This window comes from Antedon mediterranea, chromosome 2 (assembly GCF_964355755.1).
Source record: "Antedon mediterranea chromosome 2, ecAntMedi1.1, whole genome shotgun sequence".
Lineage (NCBI taxonomy): Eukaryota > Metazoa > Echinodermata > Crinoidea > Comatulida > Antedonidae > Antedon > Antedon mediterranea.
This window is the reverse complement of record NC_092671.1, coordinates 8,955,305-8,966,971: the sequence shown is the minus strand read 5'-3', so window position 1 is coordinate 8,966,971 and position 11,667 is coordinate 8,955,305. Positions and strand designations below refer to the sequence as shown.

General features: G+C 32.5%; 1 protein-coding gene across 1 annotated transcript; it reads right to left on the bottom strand.

Moving 5' to 3' along the window:
• Positions 1-384: 384 nt before the first annotated feature.
• Positions 385-11,663, bottom strand: LOC140040282 (transmembrane protein 163a-like). The gene is made up of 9 exons (XM_072086086.1): positions 11,440-11,663; positions 8,036-8,234; positions 4,254-4,370; positions 3,905-3,948; positions 3,539-3,630; positions 2,916-3,012; positions 1,737-1,848; positions 1,015-1,156; positions 385-713 (listed from the first exon to the last, which is right to left on the bottom strand). The coding sequence occupies exons 2-9, from the start codon at positions 8,145-8,147 to the stop codon at positions 602-604; spliced, it is 828 nt and encodes a 275-aa protein (XP_071942187.1). The 5' UTR covers positions 8,148-8,234; positions 11,440-11,663; the 3' UTR covers positions 385-601.
• Positions 11,664-11,667: the final 4 nt, after the last annotated feature.

Genomic DNA, 11,667 nt, shown 5'->3' with positions numbered 1-11,667 from the left:
AGCCGCCGGTCGATAGTGAGTTGTATTTAAATGCCCCGCGCGCCGTTAGTTTAGTGCAAGTGGTGGTGGTGAATATTGTTTTTGATTGGTCAGTAGTTCATTGATTTATCTGCCAGGATACGCGATGATTTTTTCCTAATTGAGATGACGCACATGCGTGACGTTTTTAATAATAATATTGTTCATCGATCCTCGTCAGTGCAACTTGAAGAAAATAGATATTGACTATACGGTATGTACAAAATTTTAAAAAAGCAATAATGATACCAATAAGAACGATAATATACTTATTTGTTCATTTTAGTTACATTTTTATTTTTCTAATTAAAGACATTTGTTATTTGGAAACAAACTTGCATAAATCTGTTATAGAATTTAAATATCTTTTAACATATCAGATTTGTAGTAAATTAAATTTCTTTCAAAATTGCAATATGTACACAAATAATTAGTGCGATAAAACCTTTTTATTTACAAAAGAAAATACTATATATATATGCCTATGTAAAATGCTTTTATATATTCGCTGCTGACGATGACAATAATTTAAAAAGGGCCCTCTATAGTTCAACACTGCATAAACTTTCAACTACTGTATCATTCATTCCATAGTTTCGTATCCTCGTTTTTGTTGGTGTTCCATGGAAGTTAATTTTGTTTGTTGAGGGTCTTCGCGTGACGACGAATACAAACACGTAGCCTCGCAAATGATTCTGAAATGAGAAATATAATTTAATTATTAAATATTATCATCCTTAGTTAAAATGGTAGCAGTTTAAAATACACAGATTTCCTATTCCAACTTCAAATACACGGCGTAACAAATACCGAGTACATGGTTAGCTATAGTCTGGGTTCCAATAATATTAGTACAAAGATAAATATTTGGCACATATGGCGTTTCATACGCATACAATGTATTATTGACCATTTTAAAATTCCGAATAGAATTTTTTTTTTTTAAATAGAATATCTTTAACATAGGCCCAGAGAATAAGTATGAACAGTTCTTACTTGATTCCGTACAATAGCAGCAATACAGCTAGCACTAGTCCTACAATGTCATCAAGGTAGTAAACACTGTTATCTATCGTAAAAGCTATTGAGCTAATGATCATTGTGAAAGCTGTAATTCCACATGCCAGAGAACTGTACCCTGTGTATACAAATAACACTGTATTTAATAATCTGAGATGGATTTAGGATGATAACATCTTTTGAAAAATGGTTAAATTGTAATGAATTGTAATTATCCAATCTTATTTATTTTTTATAAATATAATGATTGTAATAAAGATTATTTTAAATTTTGAAATAACATGTATAGACTAAGTAATAGAATCTGTGACGGTTATCAATCGTAAATAAACAAAACGTAATCCAATTCATGAATATTCATTTGTAAAATAAATAAAATAAAGTAATTTAAATTGTATTTTAATACTAAATTATATCTTTCTATGTTTGTTTATGTTGTTAATAAATTAATGTTTAGATGTTCATTTATTAATTGTCGAGGACCCCTTCTAAAATCTTCCCAGGTTAAAGGGTTATCCTCTGATATACCATATATGTATAATTATTTAGTTTCTGTATGATTTTGATAATTTCAAATTATAATGTATTGTATTGTGTATATTATGGATAGCAATAAATATTACAAACAAACAAACATAATTCATATTGAGATATTTTCATAATATCATTACTATACATTCTATTGAAATTAAACTCACCATCAGCTCGTACACTCTTACTATCCAACTTATTTGCAACGTATAATTTTGCTATAAATAATGACATTGAAAAAAAGGTTGCAAAACCTGCTAAAATGTATAATCCTGCGCTCTGAAAAAAGAAAAGAATTTAAAGCTCAGGTACAGGCATGAATTTTAAATATAATATCTGGTTAATTGTACATAAATCAAATATTTGTAACAGAAATCAAGACAAAAAAACATGAATTTCCCTTAATATGGTCAAACACAAAATTTGGCAAAATTCTGCCATAAAAACCAGGAAGACTTTTTTTCAGTAGTTAGGTAGTTTAACCTAATGTAATAACATGTCTGGTAACTCCCTAGAAGGTGAAAAAAGGTGGGTGGGTATACGGTGGATAATTTTGGCTATAGCATGAAAATAAAAATCTAAAGTTGAATGAAAATACCAGAAATGTAAAATTCAAGTTATATTACCTATATTTAGTCATCTGATAAAACTTTTTACCACACGTTTATTTTTCATATATGCTTTTTAAAATGCCTCTCTATTTACAAAATTTGTGTACAAAAGAATAGAGATTTTACTGTGTAATTTGAACTATCCCCCCACTGATAAGAAAGTGCTTATTTTAAACAAGCTTGTGTAACACAAATAAAATCCCAAAAATTATGAAACATAGGGGAAACTATAGATCGATAATTATTGGAATGTATGATCAATAGACATTTTTTGCCCGCACCTGGCCTTTAAGTACTGTACATCAAGTTTTAAAAAAATGATATATGATTGATTATGTCATTGTCTGAAATGTCTAAAAACAACAGTTAATGGAAAGAAAGACACAACCTCTAAAATTAACTGGCGATTTGTTCTGACCGATTTTCATATTCAATAATTTGGTCGATATATGAAATGATATTATTATAATTGCTAATGTAGATCGCACAAAAACCTATGTCAAAAGCTCTGCGACACTATCAAACTTGATGTGACAAAACATGTTATGTGCCCATATATTAAGGACCCATATCTCATAGCTGTATATTTTTACCGTTGTGACAATAAAGTTATATCGTATCGTATATAGACATGCTGATGTAATTTCACTACTATATTTGCGCATATCACTACCATATATGGCCACATATCACTTTGTCAAACTAGTTTGATAGTGTACACAGAACTTTATTTACCGTGTCCAGCACTTCGTCATCAATAAGAAACTTGACGGACTTGCTAGCGACTGACGTTGACGCAAGTATGAAAAGAATACCTAAAATAAACAGTGCTCTAAAAAATAATGAATACAAAAACAGTTAATTAATGGAAAAATAGTTAAAAACAATTAATGCGAGGATTTCTGAACGTATGGTATAATGATATGTTAAGCTTGGTTCCCACTAGCACGCAACGTAAGGACGCAAGCCGCAACGCAAGCGAATTGACCAATCAAAGGCTTATTCCAACTGTTGCTTGTGATTGGTCCTTGCGTTGCGAACCAAGCTTTAGGAGTTCATTGGTATGTAAGGCTTTGTATTATCAGTAGGTTCCTTCCCTTATCCTCTTATATTTTTCAAACAGGTAGGCCTACTCATACGGCGGAGTAGACTATGTTGTTCTTTTCGGGAATCGAACCCGGGTTTTTCGATATAATAATCATAAACTCCTAACCACTCGGCTACTGCATACTGGCCTTGCAGCCAGTCTCCAAATATCTACCGCGTGTTTGCAGATTAACAGAGGGCAGGCGTTGTGCTTTGGCCCAGAGCCTGTTCTGTTTACTATATGCAATACCTGAATACATTCTTAAACATACATTTTCTCTTTCTTCGTAGACTGTGAGTTGTTAGATCCACAAAACCTCCAAATTACAACCAGTGAAGTTCCGACATCAAGAAAACAATCAAACTGAAATGCATAATATTGAACATGCATGTTAGGCCTATACATAACTTATATTTGACAAAATAACTACGGTAGTTTGACAAAAAAAGTGTGATATGCCTAAATATGGTTGTGATATGCCCAAATATGGCAGTGACATGACATCATCATGTCCATATATGGGCACATCACATTTTTTTTTGTCACAGAAAGTTTGATAATGTAGACAGAGCTTTATGGTACAATTGTGCATGTTTGCAAATTCATGGTCTAATCTAAACAACAAACTAAAACTTACCCCAAAACCATAGGCAGCAGCACTATTAGTTGTCGATGAAACATCTTAAAGAAACATAAAACAAATATTTTGTTTTCAATATAAAATTAATGTTATTTTATAATTATTTTTTTGTCCAGGCAAGTCTCTTATTTTTAGTCTTATAACGTCATTAATAAATCAATAAAAAAGTAATAAATAAAACCTCCTGTTCGTCGTAGAAATCATCCATGTACAAAGGTATTTGTCATTTTCATTGGTCGTACATCAGCATTAATAATGTTGATCGTCTTCTTCGCTATCATCGCCTTACCCCTAACTACCATTACATAAAATAGTGTTGTTAAAGTATACCATTCATCGTACTTACAGAAACTACAACTTCCAAGAACGATCAGGCAGATGACAGAGATAATGGCCAGTCCTAGAGCTGTAGATTCCCATTTTTGTCTTACTTGCCTATTAAGTTGTTCCCGTTTTTTTTGTTCTAAATAAAAAAAACCAATAATAATGTTTCTGCTTGTATCCTCTATTTTTTTTTTTTTTAATTTATGAATAAAACAGGAGTTCTTAAACTAATGTTTTTGATCGTACCAAACAATCCTTAATAAAGTAAAGTGCTGTGCCATATAGATTCAGATTCATACACATTTATTCAGTTAAAACTGGGACCCGCACTAGAAGCAATAGATTGTCTCACGAGGGCCCCTACAATACAAATATGCAAATACAAGAAATACTGTAGGCCCTATAAAACAATAAACAATAAAATAAGTCAAAAAAATGAAAGAGATAAAATATTGAGCATCAAAAAGTAAGTTGTTTAAATGGCTAATAGGTAACCTTTTACAGATTTTTTGAAAGTAGGCCTAATTAAAGGTACAGAAAGTTTTATTTTAACAGGGAGATCGTTCCAAAGTTTAGGTCCAGCTATTGAAATAAAAAATTGATTTCTAGTTAATCTGCTGTATGGCGGAGACAAAGGGTTATGTTAAAAAAACAAAACAACGAACATGGTGGCAAAATTAGTTTGCCGTTAGGTTTATAGCTTAGGTTTAGGCCTATATTTAACATTTTTCTTTTGTTTTGTCAAAACTTGATTTATGTGCCCGTAGATTGATAGAAACGATTATTATATAATGTGATATTAGTCCTTTGGCGTATGATGACTACTTCTGCATACATTTATACTTTGTTCCCATTTGGACGCAACGAAATTTGACCAATTACAAGTATTGGACTATCAGAACTGTCGCTTTGTCATTGGTCAACTCGCTTGTGTTGCGCGTACGTCTTTGCGTTGCGTTCTTGTGGGAACCAAGCTTAAAGATGATTGCACGACGCATTGTTACAGTGTTTTATCTAAAAGCTCAATTCTGTTTATATATATATATATATATATATATATATATATATATATATATATATATATATATATATATATATATATATATATATATATATATATATATATATTATTATTATATCCACATGCTATTTTACAACAGAACTCCTTATACCAGCTTATTTGTTATGGCCTGATTTGAATAACAAGAAACAACCCGTCATATCAATTCAATTCAATTCAATTCAAATAAACATTTATTTCTTTCATTCATATTTGAGTAAAAAACATTATAATTTCTGATATTTTATAAATAAATATTTTTTTTTTTTTAGAGATATAATACAGTAAATCATAATGTATAAAAAGATGATTCAGTTATATACAAAATGAAAGAGGCAAAAAAACCCAAGAAAGTATCGATCAATTGGAAAAAAAAAATCCAATTGAAACTTGTATGTTGGGAAGCCATGTAAGAACATTATATACTTATATATATAAATGTAAACATATAAATACACAAACACATATAGATCAACAGACACACACACACACACACCAACAGTAAAGGAAGCAATTTCGAAAAAGTTTCTAAAGTTAAAAAAATATTACAAAATAGAGAAAACAATTAGTTATAATTTGAAATAAGATATTCTTTAAGTTTAAAAGAGAACATTTTGCTAGAAGACGATGATGAAATTTTGGGAGGTAGATTATTGAATAGTTTAGAACCACTATAGCGAATGTTATGTTTCATTTTAGTTAGTTTAGGTTGAGGAAGATGAAGGTCCCGTGATGCTCTTGTGTTATACGAATGGATTTCAGAGTTAGTTAAAAAATTACAGGAAAAGTTAGAAGGCAGTTTGGAATTAATATGTTCATAAACGAAAATGCATTGTTGGAGTTTATTAATATCGTGCACAGTTAAGAGTTTAAGGTTATAAAAAAGAATATTAGTATGAGCAAGACGTGAGTTACCCGAGATAAGACGAACAGCTTTCTTTTGAAGGACGTGTATTTTATTAAGATTTGAAGGGTAATTATTGGCCCATACAATGTTACAGTAACTAATAAAAGGCAGAATAAAGGAACAGTAAATATTGCGTAAAATTTGAGACGGTAAAAAGGAAGACAGACGATAAAGTATGCCAATGTTTTTAGAAATTTTTAATTCAATTTCTTTTATATGATTTTTAAAATTTAGCTCTTGGTCAATTAAAACACCTAGAAATTTGGTTTGCTTAACATGGGGAATTACTTGATCACCAATCAGAATTTTATGAGACTCGTCGGTCAGTTTTTGATGACGTATTCCAAACAACATAAAGTTGCATTTACTTATATCACTATGAAGATGAGCGTAAATATATTTAAATATGTACTGTTATAATAAACAATGACTAAATAGATTTGTTTTGTTTTGTCTAGATATTTACCGGGGAAAAGTAGGCCCCTACTGAAAAATTACAATGTTGCGGGTAGTAACTGGAATAAACCGATGAAGGTTGAAATTACACTGAATAAACTAAGCAAAGAGATACATTAAAACGAAAGAAGTGGCGTGAAAAAAACACGTTAGGCATATGAGAGCAGACAGTAGGCCAATATGCACAGAGACGCTAAACCCACCATCAAGTGATATACAGTGAATTAAATAATTAGTTTATAAACGGTGCGAAGATGGGATGAAGTCTGTGAGAATGAGAAAAGCAGAGGCCCAACTGATTCAAACACGGATAGATCACAGCATCATTACGTACGCGCGCGCGTGTTCAGGTTTATATTTATATTATTTATTCCTCTCGTGACACGGCCATATCATTATGTTTCTATCATCATAGATATCGTTGTTCATTTGCAATCAAGATGATAACATTTTATTGGCGTTTACCATATTGGCAGCATAAACCATGGTACTGGTATTAAAACACATGAACCGTGGTGTTGACTATGATGAATAAATACAATAATAACCAAACGTGGATGTTATCCTTAATGGCTGCAATTACTAAGCAATTTGTACAGCAATAATAGGCCTATCATACAAATAGTATATGAATCAACGTACTTGCTATAATACCCAAGAGATCGACGATAAACCGTCATAATGATCTTTTAATACACATTGCATTTTCAGTTGTTATTATTATAAATTGTTATTATTTGTATTTTATTTAGTGTAGGCCTAAATTAAACAAAACAATGAATTAATATAATCCTAAAATGACTTAATTGAGCCATGTTGTTTTTGAGATTCTTACAATAAGAGAGTAGGCCCTATACATATCTTTCTAATGGATTAGATAGATATTTTGTGAAATAATCGGTCTGCATACGCCTCAGAATGTTTTAAAAATGAATTAATAATAAATTTATTAATCCTGAATAATCCTAATCCTGAAAAAAATAATCTAATTGAGCAACATTTAGAGTGTTAAAATAAGACTAACAATATTAATATCTTTCATATCTTACATCATTTAAATCACCATATAGCACGGGACGCCGGGCACGGGACGTCCGGCGCCGGCAAGGAAAGTAAATTTAACGGGGATTTATAATTTCATTAGGCATACAAACGCCTGTAATTACATTCTTACAAACAATTAATAATAATTAAAAAATAATAACACAGACAGAGTATGGATGGCAAACTAAAGAAACACCTTTAAAAACATCTGTTAAAGCATCTGGTATTATTGAACGAACGACAATAGGAAAGTGTTATCTGTTATTTACTAAGTATTTTACTGAACAAATAATTTAGTAATGTCGACAACGAGTATGTTAAAGCACAAACTACTCACCTTCAATATTCATCTGCAGTGCAGTAGTGGATTGGTACTTGTATGGCTCAGAGTAGCAGGAATCTGCTGGGTATTTTTCCCCATTTGAATCTACGTGACCATACCCGTTCATAGCAAACGTTGGTTAGAGGCCTATCACGCTTTTTGGTGAACGTCAATATCAGTCAATATGATCACTGCTAGTGCCGTTACAACGAATCTACAACAACAGATGTGTTTTATCGTTTTCAGTCGTACTACTATTTAACCACCTCAGTGTATCATCAATCAAATGTTTCAAACTTGACTGAATGTCCAGAAATCTCAGAATGAATAAACAGTAGTATCATACTAATTATATAAATTAGAAAATGAGGGTAGGTTGATTTTACATCGAATACCTTTGTCGTACCCGCACAATTTTATGTAAAAAACTTAATATATGCGTCAACAACGCCAAAAGGTTTCATCAATGTTATGATACACACAAACGAACAAGTTTCCTTTTATGGACCATCGACATTATCGAAGTGAATATTGAAATCGCCGTAATATAATATGTCGCACTTTGTAATAATTACTGACATGTCGCACTTTGTAATAATTGCTGTCGCACTTTGTAATAACGACCTGTCGCACTATGTAATAACTGAGCTGTAACACTGATAATAACTGACATGACATTGTCGCACTTTGTAATAATATGTCGCACTTTGTAATAACTGACATGTTGCAATTTGTAATAACTGACATGTCGCACTTTGTAATAACGACCTGTCGCACTTTGTAATAACTGAGCTATCACACTAATAATAACTGACATGACATTGTCGCACTTTGTAATAATATGTCGCACTTTGTAATAACTGACATGTTGCAATTTGTAATAACGACCTGTCGCACTTTGTAATAACGACCTGTCGCACTTTGTAATAACTGAGCTATCACACTAATAATAACTGACATGACATTGTCGCACTTTGTAATAATATGTCGCACTTTGTAATAACTGACATGTTGCAATTTGTAATAATTGCTGTCGCACTTTGTAATAACGACCTGTCGCACTTTGTAATAACGACCTGTCGCACTATGTAATAACTGAGTTGTAACACTAATAATAACTGACATGACATTGTCGCACTTTGTAATAATATGTCGCACTTTGTAATAACTGACATGTTGCAATTTGTAATAACTGACATGTCGCACTTTGTAATAATTGCTGTCGCACTTTGTAATAACGACCTGTCGCACTATGTAATAACTGAGCTGTAACACTTTGTAATAGCTGACATGTCGCACTTTGTAATAGCTGACATGTCGCACTTCGTAATAACTGAGCTGTCGCACTAATATTAACTGACATATGGCATTGTCGCAGTTTATAATAACAAAGATGTCGCACTTTATAATAACTATCATTCGAACTTTATTAAAAACTGAACTAAAACATGTTATTACAGTTCGGCAGCTCATGTTATTACCAATTGCGACATGTACCAAGTGCGACGCCACAGACGTGCTTATTGCGCCTTATCAAATGTAAAGTATTGCGATATCAAATGTCAAATTTTCTACCTATTTTTACCTGTATAGGCTAAATAATATAAGCGTAATTTTTATTGGCCTACATTATGTTTAAAGCATTGATTTGACATTTGCCTTATATAGTAGTAAATCTGATTATAATACCTACTACTATCTACTAATAATAGTAGTAAAACTAATTTATACCGGTAGGTTTCGGCTATCAACTATTATGATATGAGATAATTTTGTTTAATTACTTGAACTCATTTAAATAGTAAATTTAACAGGTAAATTTAAGATATTTATGATATGTAACAGCGTTATTGCAAAATAGTGTGTATGCGATGATTCTTTTTAAACTCAGATCAGGGTTACATTCGCGTTAGCCTCATGGAAGAATAGTCGGGTATATTGCGTTTCCCGTAAAATAATCTTCCCCTAAAGAGTGGTTCCCACTAGAACTAGAACCGACGACGCAACAGTGCTGCAAAAATCACAGGTTTGATTTCACGCAGGCTAGGCCAACACAATTAATTATTGGAAGGGCATTTTCTTACGTTGCGTAGGTTGCGTCACTAGTTGCGAACCAAGGGAGAATAAATACGTGTAGAGCCCTCTACTTGGTATCATTTGTTATTTGTATGACCAAGAGAAACAATTTTTTTTGTATTATTAGTACGTAACGAAACCGATTATCGTTTATGTAAACAATTTGAAATGAAATAGAATATCTTATCGTAGAAAGAGGAACTGAGATTCACGTAAACGCTGTCACGTGATACTGTTAATGCGTTTCGATTGAATGCGTCTTCTTTCTTTATTTCTACAATTTCTTTGCTGTTAATAGTTATTGAACATTACAACACAGTTCTATAAATAAACGATTATTTAACGAATTGTGAAAATAGTTAACATGATATTTGACCGTAAAACATAATACATAGGCCTACATGTGAGTGAGTGTGGCCGAGCGGTTAAGACAGTGGAACCGAAATTCATAGCCATAACATTGGCAAGGGTTCAAGGCTCACTCGCTCTATGGTTCTGGTGGTAGAACGAGTCTTCTCGGATAAGGACTATAAACCGTAGGTCAAGTGTACATCTGGCTCATGTGCACTTTAAAGAACCTAGTACATCTTTCGAGACGAGTAGGGGGTTACCCCGGTGGTACTAGGTTATTTATACATACACACTGTCGCGGACAGACGTATTGGCGCCGTAGGTGGCTGCCGATGTCACAATGGGACCCTTAGTGGACCCTTCAACTATGAAGTTTGCTCCTTAAAATAGAAGAAGATAATTGCCTATACTCAGTGCCAACATTATAGATTTCAACACGAGATTAAAGTCATATGAACGGACAGGAAGTCACGCCTTTTCCCTTTCAAATCTACCATTACTTAGCTCACTCCTTGTATACGTACTAAGATACCAATGTAATGATTGCTAACTGTTGATTGTAATAAAATGAAGGGTTTTATTTAGCTTTTATTACTGTTTGGTGAGGCCCATGTGTGGGGGATGATCAGGTTGACTTAGGGATGCTCACCTGAGGCGCTAATCAAGGGAAGGTGTCAATTCTACGCAAGAAACAAATGTTTTTTTAGGCCATAGCTTCACAGGTGAACAAAATAAACTGTGATCTCACATCGTTATGTAATAATACCAAAATTATATTTGAACAAGTGAGAAAGAGACTCAAATTGCATTGTACATTGTATATTATGTTTTGTTGGTCAAATAAATAAATGAAATGAAATGAATTAGGTTCCGCGGTACCGGACCGCTGAGTCTAACTACTACTATTCAAAAACCCTGAATCCGGCACTGTTTAGTATAATGCCAATTCCAATTGATAGGCAAACGTAGAAAAAACGTATTTAGTAACCTACCTAGACCTTCATCTATTAGACGTACACCGGTGTTCATAGAAAAATCTTTGGAAAACCAGCTACACAACAAAATGAATACGAAGGCTACTTCCTCGACACACCATGTACAGCTACTTTAACGGAAGTTAGGCCGAAAACATGTAATAATTACCAATATATAAAAGGTGTCGGTTCCAATAAAAAGAGATACGATAAAGACATAAGTCTAAAACATAAATGAAAGGTGAT

Excerpts from the sequence above, each read along its gene's own strand:
- LOC140040282 (XM_072086086.1), bottom strand. The coding sequence starts at position 8,147 with ATGAACGGGTATGGTCACGTAGATTCAAATGGGGAAAAATACCCAGCA. Across the intron at positions 1,849-2,915 it reads ATGACGAAGTGCTGGACACG|AGCGCAGGATTATACATTTT; the intron begins GTAAATAAAGTT and ends TTCTTTTTTCAG. Across the intron at positions 1,157-1,736 it reads TAAGAGTGTACGAGCTGATG|GGTACAGTTCTCTGGCATGT; the intron begins GTGAGTTTAATT and ends TTGTATACACAG.